Here is a 13,535-nt window from a genome sequence, read left to right as displayed (position 1 = left end):
TTGAGAATTAAGTTGTGTGAATTTTCATGACTCCGGTAACCTAATGTTATAATTATTAAATCAAATTAATTACTATTATTTTTGTTTTGAATGTTAGATTGATAGTAGGCATTTGTTATTACCGAATGCTTTGCGGACACAAGAGACGTTCCGGCCGTGGGGACAATCCGGATACACATTCAACACAAGAGAGATTCATCCTGATCCTTGCCAAAGACCTGTCACTTTCTACATGCAACATGTTTCTTCTAGTCGCCATAATGGAACCATTGAAAGTGTTTACACGCAAGCTTATGAGAATTGCACCTACGATCCCATTACGTCGCCTCGCAAAATCCAAGAGATTAGAGTGTTTTCAAAAAGACTCGATCTCGATATCAGACAAGTAATTCATTCCATCTTTTTTCTTCTTCTTTTCTTTGAGGGAAAAAGTACAAATAGTTTGATGGTGAAATTTGATTATATTTAGAATTACGTAGCGACTTTTTTAAAATAGCACCATAAATATGTAGTATTTCATTTAGTTTTTTTTTACTACTACTTCCTTACTTTGATATAAGTTTGTTAATCTGAACTAAAGTATTTTTTGGATGTGGTAGTTGAAGGCTCCCAGAAGGCAGTGTTGTGAAATTTTACCTACTTCTTCCACTGGTGGCAAAGTAATGGAAATTGGACTACGAGAGTGCAAAGAGGATGAGCTCATCTATATGCATCCCTAGCTATAATTTCACCGTAACTATATATATACACTATACTTTTTTCGGTATTACCATCCCAACCAACAAATTAGTTTTAGTTCATATACTACTCATAGTACTCAAAATTAATATATGTTGTTAAGTGGCTGGTTGCCTTTCAGCTTTTGAGGGCTTTAATTTGTAGTTACACATTTTTGATATATTCACCGGTCGTAAAAATTTCTGGAATATATATATATATATATATTCATATATATGATCATATTAATATGCAAGCAAAAAAAAATGATTATATATATGTTTGTAAGATATGAAATTGTTAAAAATTAAAAATCTTATATAGGTGTTTTGACTGGTAGAAAAGATATTTGAATGGTAGGAGAAGAATCATTGAAACACATCGGAACTGTAATATTGGACAAAATAACAAATTCCAGAGTATTCTTTTTAAGGATGACTCAGTCACTCAACAACTAACAAACTAACTAACATATGTTTTCTTTTTAATTTCTCTCATGAAAATTGTTATACTAGGTTACAACATGCAATTATAATTTTGGTGAGTTAATTTTCTTATAATAAACCGGGTAATTGAGTGGTACACGTCCCAATTATAAACCGGGTAATTGCGTGGAACCCGGCCGAATCTGGATCCCTGAAAACTAGATAGATATCTAAGTCCAAAGTCCAAACCAAATTACACCGACAATAAAATGAGATTACATTGTGACAAAGGTTTTACAGTCAACCGAAGAAATTGATTAAAATTATAGGTTGAAACAGTGAAACTGATGAAAATGAAATTAATGTTATTAATTAGGCTACCTAGTATCTACCTTATAATTCCTCTAGATTTATTTCATAATATAGGATTTTTCAACTTTTTATGCAATTTTTAGATTAAATTTATATTATATATTATGCAGACTTGTTTATCATTGGTTAAATTTTTTAAAAATAACTATTTTTTAATATGCGTGTTTTCACTAAAACATCTTATATTTAGAAACGGAGGGAGTATAAAGTTGGAGAATGATATTTGTTACTTCTATTACAAACTAAGTATCCAATTAGATTTCTCTTTTTTTAATTAGTCTCTCACTTTTACACAGCTGTTTCTTTTGTTTTTTCTTTTTCTTAAGAAGATTTGAAGTTTTTTTTAACATAGGAAAAACAAAAAAATATAATGCGACCGGATTGACGCGGACCAAAATACAAATCCGGTTTAAGCATGATTGGAAATTAAAATGATTTGTGATACTTATAAAATTTAATTAAAGTAATTAGACGACTTTCCCCACCGTGATGATATGATACCTTGCCTTCTTTCTTAGATAGTTATTATTATTATTATTATTATTATTTTTTTTTTTTTATTTGAACTCTTTCTTCTGTCTCCATTCATATTTGCGTGATCTCTCAATCAGTCCTCCAGAGACTTCTCAGAATTACTAAATCTTGCCATCGCCGATGACGATAGAGCCGACGACGACGCAATCGCCTTCTTCGGAGACGGAGGTTCACTCTGGCGAGGACTTCGTTCACATCGACGACCCTAGACCTACCGGCGATATCTCCTTAAGCGACAGCATAGTTAATGTGGACAAGGATGAACTGCTCGACGACGAAGCGGCTCGACACCGTGAGGAGGAGGAGTTTAAAGACTCTGATTCTGTTGTTAGCGGCGGCGATGGAGATGGAATCGACGGCGGTGATGCCGGCGAGTCTTCATCTGAGACGGTTAAAGCTGAGCTGCCTGATGAATTGGCCAAAAGCGTTGTGATTCTGACGTGCGAGTCCACAGCGGAAGGTGGATCTTGCGATGTCTACTTGGTTGGTACTGCTCATGTTTCAAAGGTATCCTCCTCGTTCGAATTCTCGTTTTATTTCTAAATCTGCGAAAGAGCTGTATTGGAAATTGAACTAGGATTTGGTAACTACTGGAATGATTCTGAGATTGCTTGATTTGGAGGAAATCTGAATTATTAATTGCATGTGAACAATTTCAAGAAGATCTATCAAACATTTATTTCTATTAGGGGGAGCTAAGGCTGGGACCTGTGTTTTTGGTTGTATCAGAACAATTCCCCAAAATGGAGTTAAGGTTTAAATTTAGTAGCTTCTGGAAAAATATTGCTAAATTCAGCAAAATTGGGTTTTGTTTGATTGTATTAGTCAGAACACATTAAAATGCTTAACTCTTTGTGTCAGATTAGACTATGATGATTTAGTCATTCCTCATGGAATAATTCAAGTAAATCTTTTTTGGCTTGCAGCAATCCTGTCTTGAAGTTGAAGCAATCATCAGCTTCTTGAAACCAGAGGTTCTTCTTCTCTTTTGAATGCTCATCGAGGACTGAAGTTTGATATTTTTTATTATGTCTATGCTGAGAGGTCTAAAGCATGTTTGTTGATATTACAGGTTGTTTTCGTAGAGTTGTGTTCAAGCCGATTGTCTGTTCTCAAACCTCAGACTTTGAAGGTTTGCTTTTCACAATCTGTGATTTCTGCTTCTTCCTTCCTATTTGGTTTATAACTATAATGATTAATGTTGTCAAAAATGTTTTACTAATCACAAAACAGAGGCTGCTTATTTCTTAAATGAAATTTCTATGATGCATGTACTTCACTTGCTCTATATGCTATGCTTTGTTGCTGATTCATTACAGATCCAATTATTTATACGTGATTCTAACCCTTCTGCTTAGTCTGAAATGGTACTATGTTTTGCTTTTCTAGATTCCAACCATGTCGGACATGATAGAAAGTTGGAAGCAAAAACAGAACACATTCGGAATACTTTATGGATGGTTTCTTGCAAAGGCATGTTTCCTTAATCATGAAATTTTTGATGAAAGCTAAATGTTCTGAACCATAAATTTACACCCTTTCCTTCTGTTAGATCGCCAGTCATCTTGAGGTTTTCCCTGGTGCTGAGTTTCGTGTGGCGTATGAAGAAGCAATTAAATACGGCGGCAAGGTGATACTTGGTGATCGTCCTGTACAGGTGATATGTTTGTCCCTTGTTTTAAAACGTTCTTTTAGCACTGTTATGCATCTTATAACATGGAGTCGCATTCATGGGCGTCTATTTTTCAACAGCATTGTTTCAGTATATTCATTTGGTTTTGTGTTTGTCGAAGCAGATTACGCTGAAAAGAACATGGGCCAAAATGCCTCTGTGGCACAAGGTAAAGTTTTTATACTCCATACTGTTTCAAGCTGTCTTCTTGCCCAGCGCTGAGGAACTCGAGAAAATGGTAAGTCTTAGTGTATTCTTTGTTCCCTACTCTGCACATGTAAATGAATGTGGTTTGTTGTAACGAGACTATATTGATTCTGAATATCGGTCGATGGTAAATTGCATTGGTTTCAGCTGAAAGATATGGACGATGTGGATATGTTGACTTTGGTTATTCAAGAAATGAGCAAGGAATTTCCAACTCTCATGGATACAATAGTGCATGAGCGAGACCAGTTAGCATTCTCTATTCCCGCTCTATGTAGTTTATCAGATTTGTAAAGCTTGGCGTATCTGGAAACTAAATTAGAAATGCTGGTCATAGCCAAAATAGAGAAGATTTAACGATCTTCCATCGGGTTTCGCATCCAACTATCTCCTGATATAAGAAATTTGCAGGTACATGGCATCCTCTTTGCTGAGAGTTGCAAGTGAGCATAGTTCGGTTGTGGCAGTAATCGGGAAAGGGCATATTAATGGAATCAAGAAGAATTGGAAGCAACCTATAACGGTTTGATGTCGTTTCAACCTCTGAATGAAGGAGCTTAATTTTGTTTTGGATTGTGCTTTATTTTCGTTTCATTGAAACTGCAGATGAATGATCTAATGGAGATACCAAGCGACAAGTCAGTGTTTACGGTAAAGAGGATAATATCATCAGTGGCAATGGCAGTTGCAGGGACAGCTATAGTTTCGGGTATACTTCTTGCAAGAAGAAGGTGAAGAAGATTGTGATTGGTGCAGAGTTTTCTCTTCATTCTCCTCAGAGCCATACGAAGGAATGATACAAACTCAAAAATAACTTTTACTTTTGTACCTTTGATTGATGAAAATAATAGAGCTTTCTTTCTTTTGGGTCTTTCGACTTTCGGTATTTCTTGTATCAATTGAAGTTTTTTTTTTTGTTTTACTTGGGTTTTATCATATTTAACAAACTAACTAAAACTGTAAACCAAAATTTTTAACTGAAAAATATAGATAAGACATTTTGATTAGAGTGTTAGTACATGGAATTGTCAAAAAGAAAAGATACAATGGGTAGATATGTAATTATTTGGTCAAAAGTCAAAGCAGCCGCTAAACACATTTAATCAATCAACACATCAATGTTCTTAACCTTCTTAACAATAGTTTCTTATCTTTCGTAACTTTATAATTGAAAAAAAATATATTCCCTTTAGTACGTAATTTGTTAAAGTTTTGGGATCCTCTCGTTTTGCAGATAACTCTATCAACAAGGTACAGAAACCAACTCAATTATAAAATGTCATGATTCGTACAAGACAAACCAAATGCGTAGAAAAACACTAATATATTTATTGACGAAGTCTATAACAAAAATCCAAACACACAAAAATCCCAAAAGGTCACATCACAATCATCATCCTTATTATTCTCACAAGTTACAACTATACCCAAACTCCAAGATCTTTTACATTTTCACCCCTCAACTATTTGCAACGGAACATTGCCTCCTAATCACTCCGGCTGATCCCGTCTTGACATTGATCCGACCCATTTTCTCCATCGACTTCGCAAACTCAGAGAAGAAACTTTCCACTGAACCCGTCAAGATCCGGTTTATGTTTGAGAGTGTCGTGGGGTTAGTGGTGAGAGCAGAGTCTGACTGAAACAGACCTCTACGCTTGAGGACGAGCTGGTAATAACTTAGATCAAATGTTTTGCGGCTCCCTGGATCCATCTCAACGATGGTCTTGTTATCGTTGAGGCTAAGACATTTCCTAGACTTGAGATTGGCTGCATACTCGCTGTCTAAGGCTGGATCTTGGTCTCCACGACCCGTAAAGTTGTATAGACGGTTTGAGAAAGACGAGCAGTGAGATACACCAATAGTGTGAGCCCCTGTTATTATTAGATAATTTCTTTAAACAATCTTGGAAGTTGGAACCATAGGTTTAAACTGTTTTACTAGCGTTGTAACATTATAAAATATTGTTCTTTATAGAAAAAAAATCTTTTCTTAAGTTGAAAACCATTTTACTTTTTTTGGATAATGTGAAAAAGTTATATTAAATTATTTTTTCTTTGTAGATTGTAAATGCATACGCAAACACAAGAGAACTCATAATTTTGATTTACTTTACATATGTTTTGAAACAATCTTAACACTCATATATTTTTTTTAACACACTCCATAATTAATTTAACTCTTAATTAGCAGTATTGTGTGGTACGTACGGGTTGAAGAATTTACCGGAGAGTAAGACAAGGTCCTTAAGATCAAGTCCTTGATTAGCAAAGAGTGTTTGAAGATTGGTGAAATTACTGGTCGGAGGAGGAATGTTAGCTAATGCCTCCGATGAATTTGATATCCTCCCATCCCTTCGTCCGGTCGGTACACTCCAATTAGGTCCTCCCTACAAAATACCAAAGGTCAAATATATGATATTGAGGCATACTACGTTTTGTTATTTGTGATCACCTTATGTGAATATGATGCTTACCGTGAAAACGATAGCGTCACGAGATGCTAGAGCGATGATATCAGCGCAAGAGACAATTCCAGGGCACTGAGCTTCAAGCACAGCTTTGATGGCCTCGATGAAGCCAAATCCTCGAACCGTTAGGTTAGGAGTTGCGTCTCTCTCTGCGTTTCCTGACGTCGAGTTTATAAGCACTGATCCGTCACATCCCTACAATAATTACATGTGTAGATATCTCCATCTAATTATTAATTCTGTAGCTATTCAGAATGTTCCATGTACAATATATAAAGAGAAAAAAAAATGAGAGAAAAGAAGAGTATACTCGGACAAAACAGTCATGGAAATGCATCCTAATGAGAGCAGCAGCAAGAGAAGGAGCATTAGAAATGTGGTTTGAAACAAAATCTTGAACAATCTTTTCAGCGTTAGGACAAGTATTGGCATAGAAGTTCATCTGCAATTGAGCTTGGATCGTTCCAACCATTCCCACAAGAAAGAGAGACAGTGAGAGAGTAATAGCTCTCAAGAAATTCATCTTTAAATTTGTGTGTTTTTTTTTCAAGACACAAATGTCTTTTTGGGAGGATTATGTGTTGTGTTGTGTGTGATGGATGTATTGGAGACGTCAAAAGAGCTTTATATAGAAGGTTTTGCAGGTTTGGTTGTGTAGGTGGGTCCATTTAAGCTAACCAACATGTGCTCTCTTATGAGTGTATTTTTATTTTGTTTTTGATATTTCTCTGACTCACAATCTGCGCCACTCGGAATTACCAAAGTTTGAAAATTACATTATTAATTACAAAAATGGTTTTATAGTACTCTTACTAATGTCATGAATAATTGATATCATGTTTTATGTTTAGCTTCAATGAGATATAAAGTTGGAAGATTTTCTTATTTTTAATGATTAAAGTTTACGTCTTTCCACTTATATTTTTTTCTCCCATTACTTGAAACCTTGGATGTTAGATCTTTTATGGATTTTTTTTATAAACAAGAAGGTAGCCAATGTGATTTTGTTTTTTTTTTTAAGTTGCTGAAGATTTGGGCATATGATCAATACTCTCGCCAATCTTGGGGGAAAAAGGGATGTATTGTTCTTCTATATTCGTTCATTGTATCAAATAATATATTTCAGTAACTATGTTATAAAAACCCAATTCTCAAATCGTCTAGCTATCTATTTTATTAAATTATTAATGATAAAATACGTATTTATTTTGTCAACTGTGATAATAAAGTATATTAGATATTATGTTAAAAAGGGTGAATGTTTGGTCCTTAAATCAAGCTATGGTAATTAAGTTGGTAACATATAGAACGTCTAGTAAACTTATTTTTGACTGTAGTGAACTTGGGCGTTATGATGTCATAATCAGTTAATCACCAACAACAAAAAGTCTATCGAACAGTGAGTTACACTAGAAAACTAAACTTAACTACAATTGTATATTGAGCGTTATGATGTCATAATCAATAACAAAAGCAAAAATTATACATAATTGAGACTATAGGACCTTTTAATTTTAGATTATTGATAAGAATATGACTAATTGGTTTCTTTTGTCAAGAGTACTAGAATTCGTGAAATCTTGATTATTCTATAATTTTGGATGAAGCGACATAATTATAGTTGTAGTTGAGCAATCGCCTCGAGATATAAAGCAAGTTTTCAGTACAGAAAAAACTAGTACTTTTGTACTTTTGTGATATTACTGATCATTCTTCTTTATTCTAAAATTACAGGACCCGACCTAATCCCTAATAATAAAACTAGTAGAACCGCAAACGAACAGGTACTAACGGGCAAGAAAGTATTCCAAGATATATATCGTTGTCTTTAGTTTTATAGTTCATTAAGGTATAGAAGTACGAATATAAGATTAATTAAGGGATTTGGTAGAGATACCGACGACACAAAAGAATCCCAACGCGTAGAACATATATCTGTTAGTATAAAAATATTACAACGGATAGTTTTATTTAGAATTATGTATTTTGTCGTAAATTGTTGTTTCTTATATCTCTTGTGTCTAATCTTTGTTTGTAACGTGCGACATTTGAAAAGTTTGTATTATGAGGAGAAGGGGAGAACAAAAAAGAATTTTCACATAACTGCTCTATAGAATTGAATTATAAATAGACCGACGAAGGCATAAAATAAAAGTTTCAACTGCTCAAGGAGTTTCGTCAGATTACCACGCAAATTATATATTTTTGAAGTCGGTCGAAACTCGAACGTTGACATCTTCTGATAAACTGACACATGTAAATTATACTAGAAGAAACACATGTGAAGTTTATCTATTCTATATATCTAGATTTTTAAAAAATCGGACTTTTCTTTTGTGACTGAATTAACTTGGATATGTATGCTAAAAGACTTGAACTTTAAAATTTTGTTTCAGAAAAATACTGAAAAAAGGACTTCCACTGTAATTATTGTTATTATATAAGTGGGGACAAATCGAACCGGCCCAAACAAGCTCGAACTAGAGGACTTTTGTTCGGGTTGGGCCCGGTCCTGCCTAGTACTACACGTATAGATTACTACAACTCTTATACGATTCTTTTTAAGGTTTTTGGGACGAGTTCGTCATTTTATGAAGCGATAAGTAATAATGCGCTCTTCCATAACGTGTGATTCACACAGGCCTGGATTCACACACGACGTTAAATAACATATTCAAGCTTGCCCATAGAAATTACTTAAGATTCTAATTAGCAAGTTGGAACTTTCGAAACAGAAATTCCTAATGTTGTTTTAAAAGTTGCCGTTTGAACCATGTAACTCGAAGAAGAATATATATATACATATATATATATATATATATATATTCGTATTTCATGTTTTCAGTTTGGTTGAGTAAACTTAAAGTGCAGCTATCTTTTTGCGTTTGCACTTAGCGTTAATGTGCTTATATTTGCATTTCATGTTCGCTGTTCTATTCACCTAACTATTAGCTCTAAAGACGATGAAGATACAAATGATGTAGAAAGAACATAAGAAAAAAAAAGATAATGCAGACGGCAGACCAAAAAGACGGACGTGTGTTCCACACATGACCCAACAAATTGTTTTATACTACTGTACTAGAGTTGATGATAATGAATACCTCGGATTTGGTAAAATACTAATCAAAAATTTTAAAATAAGACAGTTGTTTTGACTTTTGAGTAAAATACTACTCTCTTAAGTTTTTTTTATTATTATTTGTACAACAAGTAAAAAGAGAGCTTTCTTTCCCTAGTCGATTACAGGTTGTGTTGTGCAAACAAGCTTCTCATAGTCAATACTCAATAGCTATCTCAAGGGAGTTTTAATATTTAACCAACTCCAATAATCAGAAAGATCGTGGAGGCCCTGCAATGTCCTCTGTTTTTAAAACCTAATTAAGAAACAGAGGAGTACTACTGCAAAGTGGGTTTCTTTAATCTCATTTGACATTTCTCTATGAACATTTTCAACGTCTCTCGACTGAACGATCTATAAAAAGGACTGATATTGCCTTCTTCACCTTCATCGCCAAGCTCGTTCTCACCTTTCTTGGCTAACACTCAACAAAGCAAACGAGCTAAGACAGGAGAGAGACAGTTATGGCGACCAAAACCCTTCTCGCCCTTGTGGTTCTTCTTAGCGTCCTTGGAAATTCTGTTGCCATTCCAAGGTATAGTCTTAACCTCGACTACTACCGGTATAGGTGTCCTGACACAGAACGCATTGTCCGTCGTGTCACACAACAATATGTTTCTCGCAAACCAAGCCTCGCCGCTGCGCTTCTAAGGATGTATTTTCATGACTGTTTCGTCAGAGTAAGCTTGTTTCACTTCTTCGAGACTGTAAACAATAGATACATAAAACTAGTCCTAACTCTTTGTTACGATTCATGTAGGGATGTGATGGTTCCATTCTTCTGAAATCTCCAAACAATGATGCGGAAAGAAACGCTGTTCCCAACCTGTCCCTGAGAGGCTATGAAGTGGTTGATGCTGCCAAGGCAGCGCTCGAGAGGAGGTGTCCAGGTGTTGTTTCTTGCGCTGATGTTCTTGCCTTGGTCGCCAGAGATGCCGTATTAGTGGTAACATTCTCGCATTGGACTGATGTTTTTCATTCTAAAACTCAAAAGTACTTCTATATATCTATATAATTAACTTCTTATTGTTGCCTTTAAACAGATCAGGGGACCATGGTGGCCGGTTCCATTGGGCCGCAGGGATGGACGCATCTCGAGCATTTCCGAGGTCAATTTACCATCGCCTTTCGCCAACATAACCACGTTGAAGCAGAACTTTGCCGACAAGGGTCTTAACGCTAAAGACCTAGTCGTTCTCTCGGGTATGCTTCTACTAAAAACCTTATGTGCAATCCTTAAAGCTACTATGAACTTGAAAGTTTCAAAGCTGAATAAAACTATGGTTTCTGTTGAATAGGGGCTCACACCATAGGAATCTCTACTTGCGCTCTCGTCAACGCACGTATCTACAACTTCACCGGCAGAGGCGATTTTGACCCGGCGATGAACCCAAGCTACGTCAGGGCATTGAAGAAAAGGTGCAAGCCCACTGATTTCAGATCCACAGTGGACATGGACCCAGGCAGTGTCAAAAGATTTGACTCTCACTACTTTAACGTCGTGGCTCAGAGGAAAGGGCTCTTCACATCTGACTCTACGCTTCTCGATGACTTTGACACCAGACATTACGTTCAGATTCAGGCCTTAACTAATGGGATTTCTTTCAACAGAGATTTCTCCGACTCGATGTTCAAACTTGGTTTTGTCGAAATTCTTACCGGGAGAAAGGGTGAGATCAGGAGGAAGTGTGCTTTCGTTAACTAATCTCGATCGATCGACGGTTGAGTGAGTCTAAACGGTTTATGCTTATTGTGGAAAGTTTCTTGTTTGAGTTTTGGTGTTGTGCTCTGTTTCTTCCATGAATATTTTGTAATCTATCGAGTAATTGTTATGGAAAAAAAGTTTGATTCACTTTGAGTTTCCAATTGAGTAGTAAGTTAAATCGATCCAAACCAAAACCAAACGGAAATTACATCATATCAAAACATATGTTGTAACATAACCTAGAAAATTCAAAGGTGGGGTGGGGTGACTCGTCCAATTGAAAACACACACATAGTTGAGGTTTATCTCTGCACATGTATGGCGAGATCAGTGAACTTGCCATCGAATCAGATCCTCTCAGCATCATCATCAACATTGGGGGAGTCAAACAGAGGCTACCCAAACGGGGAACTCATTCATCATGTGCCAATTGCCCTGATTTGTTGTTTTTGTGTTATGGTTTTAGAAGAAAAAGAATTATGATTTCTCAAGAAAGGATATAGTATAAAAAAGGTTCCCCAAAAATAAAATGGAAATCACAAGTTAAACCAAAGAAAAAGGAAAGTTAGATTGTTACCTTTTTATTTTATTTAATTGGACTCCAAAAACAATTTTTTTTTTTAAATTGATCAAAACGGTAAGAAAAGAAACTCCAATTAGTACGGTTATAACGGTCATATCTATTTCTTACTCGATAATAATCAATTAATTTATTTGTGTAACTTGCGTTTGTTTCATCCGTTAGTTAAACTTACCCGTTCGTCTCGAGCAGATCCGCTAATTGTTCTTCTAGGGAACCGAAGTTGTGAATTGTGATCAAAGATTATACTCTACTGTAATTGAAATAGCATTTTTTTTTTTTTTTTGGATTCTTCAATTTGGGGGAATCCAAATTAGAGATTCTAGGGTTTTCGTAGCTTGAGTGCGTCTAACTTTTACTCGTCAATGTTCTGCTTTGTCGAGAAACCTAACAGAGGAATTATATAAGTGGACGAGGGATGAAGAAGACCAAGTAATAATTAATGGTGGATTCAGTGCCAAAGAAATAGTCTTTAACTTTTATTAGACTTCAAAACAGATCATACAAAGGAAACTGGAATACTCTGTCTGTCTGAAACAGTCAGACTTGGAAGAAAAAGAAAAAAACATACAAATAGAAAGAAATATTGTTAAAAAAACTGCTGGAATCAAATCATTCAAAGAAATACATCAGTTTTGTTTTGATCGACAAAACTTAGTTAGGGAAGGCGCATCTCCTCCTGATCTCACCCTGATTCCCGGTGAGGATCTCGACGAAACCGAGTTTGAGCATCGAGTCCGAGAAATCTTTGGCGAATGAAGACCCACCAGTAGAAACCTGTGTCTCGATGTAGCTTTTGGTCTCTGGGTCATCGAGAAGTGTTGAGTCAGATGTGAAAAGACCCTTCTTTTGAGCCACAATGTTGAAGTAGTGAGAGTCAAACTTCTTGACACTGCCGGGGTCCATCTCCACTGCGCTCCTGAAATCAGTAGGCTTGCACCTTTTCTTCAATGTCCTGACGTAGCTTGGGTTCATCGCCGGGTCAAAATCGCCTCTGCCGGTGAAGTTGTAGATACGGCTGTTGATGAGACCGCAGTTAGAGATTCCAATGGTGTGACCCCCTGATCAAGAAACCGTTAGTATTATTGTTATTCTGCTTGGTGACATCAAGTTGATAACTTTATAACTTGCACTTAAAAGGTGTTTTTAGAAATATATACCTGAAAGGACGACAAGGTCTTTAGTGTTTAGGCCCTTGGCGAAGAAGTTTTGCTTCAGTGCAGCTATTCCGGCGAAAGGGGATGGTAGACTATTAGCATCAGCGAGTCTTGAGATGCGACCATCCCTCCTACCCAATGGAACAGGCCACCATGGTCCGTTGATCTGTAAAAAACCAAAAAAAAAAAAGAAGAAGAAGTTTTAGTACTCTATTTTCATTGACTTGGGAATTAATGAGAAGAATTAGTCCATTGTGAAATGTTACGTACAACTACGACGGCGTCTCTGGCGACTAAGGAGAGAACATCAGTGCAAGAAACCACACCGGGACACTTCTTCTCGAGCGCTGACTTAGCGGCATCGACCACTTCATAGCCTCTCAGGGACAGGTTGGGGACAGCGTTTCTTTCCGCATCATTGTTTGGAGATTTCAGAAGAATGGAACCATCACATCCCTACACGAACCATCAAAGGAGTTAGCGTCTTTTTCATATATATTTTCATTATAGTCTCAAAAATAGCAAACTTACTCTGACGAAACAATCATGGAAATGCATCCTTAGAAGAGCGGCA

General features: G+C 36.1%; 5 protein-coding genes across 6 annotated transcripts in view; 3 read left to right on the top strand and 2 right to left on the bottom strand.

Annotated features, from left to right (window-relative positions):
* The window catches only part of LOC104763147, a 2,888-nt gene extending 1,969 nt beyond the window's left edge, over positions 1-919 (top strand). The window contains exons 3-4 of the mRNA XM_019239461.1: positions 98-385; positions 600-919. Coding sequence (XP_019095006.1) covers positions 98-385; positions 600-719 — 408 coding nt within the window. The 3' untranslated portion in view covers positions 720-919. The remainder of the gene's footprint in view (positions 1-97; positions 386-599) is intronic.
* On the top strand, positions 2,047-4,849 carry LOC104763141 (traB domain-containing protein-like). The gene is made up of 9 exons (XM_010486556.2): positions 2,047-2,555; positions 2,975-3,022; positions 3,121-3,180; positions 3,438-3,521; positions 3,601-3,705; positions 3,845-3,958; positions 4,075-4,175; positions 4,339-4,450; positions 4,534-4,849. The coding sequence occupies exons 1-9, from the start codon at positions 2,169-2,171 to the stop codon at positions 4,660-4,662; spliced, it is 1,140 nt and encodes a 379-aa protein (XP_010484858.1). The 5' UTR covers positions 2,047-2,168; the 3' UTR covers positions 4,663-4,849.
* On the bottom strand, positions 5,233-6,993 carry LOC104763131 (peroxidase 3-like). Its single transcript, XM_010486550.2, has 4 exons — positions 6,709-6,993; positions 6,405-6,593; positions 6,155-6,317; positions 5,233-5,802 (listed from the first exon to the last, which is right to left on the bottom strand). The coding sequence occupies exons 1-4, from the start codon at positions 6,919-6,921 to the stop codon at positions 5,387-5,389; spliced, it is 981 nt and encodes a 326-aa protein (XP_010484852.1). The 5' UTR covers positions 6,922-6,993; the 3' UTR covers positions 5,233-5,386.
* Positions 9,930-11,239, top strand: LOC104763125 (peroxidase 2-like). Its single transcript, XM_010486543.2, has 4 exons — positions 9,930-10,199; positions 10,280-10,465; positions 10,563-10,722; positions 10,818-11,239. Exons 1-4 carry the CDS (start codon positions 9,984-9,986, stop codon positions 11,222-11,224), a joined length of 969 nt encoding a protein of 322 aa, XP_010484845.1. The 5' UTR covers positions 9,930-9,983; the 3' UTR covers positions 11,225-11,239.
* Positions 12,255-13,535, bottom strand: part of LOC104763115 (peroxidase 2-like) — a 2,394-nt gene continuing 1,113 nt past the window's right edge. The window contains exons 1-4 of one of the 2 annotated variants that reach the window (XM_010486538.2): positions 13,493-13,524; positions 13,232-13,417; positions 12,965-13,127; positions 12,255-12,865 (exon numbers count right to left, since the gene is read on the bottom strand). In XM_010486538.2, the coding sequence (XP_010484840.1) occupies positions 12,459-12,865; positions 12,965-13,127; positions 13,232-13,417; positions 13,493-13,519 (783 nt within the window). In that variant the 5' untranslated portion in view covers positions 13,520-13,524 and the 3' untranslated portion in view covers positions 12,255-12,458. Of the gene's footprint in view, positions 12,866-12,964; positions 13,128-13,231; positions 13,418-13,492; positions 13,525-13,535 lie in introns of those variants that run through there. The other variant, XM_010486534.1, reaches the window with a different exon arrangement.

Source organism: Camelina sativa, chromosome 3, assembly GCF_000633955.1.
Source record: "Camelina sativa cultivar DH55 chromosome 3, Cs, whole genome shotgun sequence".
NCBI lineage: Eukaryota > Viridiplantae > Streptophyta > Magnoliopsida > Brassicales > Brassicaceae > Camelina > Camelina sativa.
The sequence above is the reverse complement of the archived record's forward strand: the minus strand, read 5'-3'. Positions and strand labels throughout refer to the sequence as shown.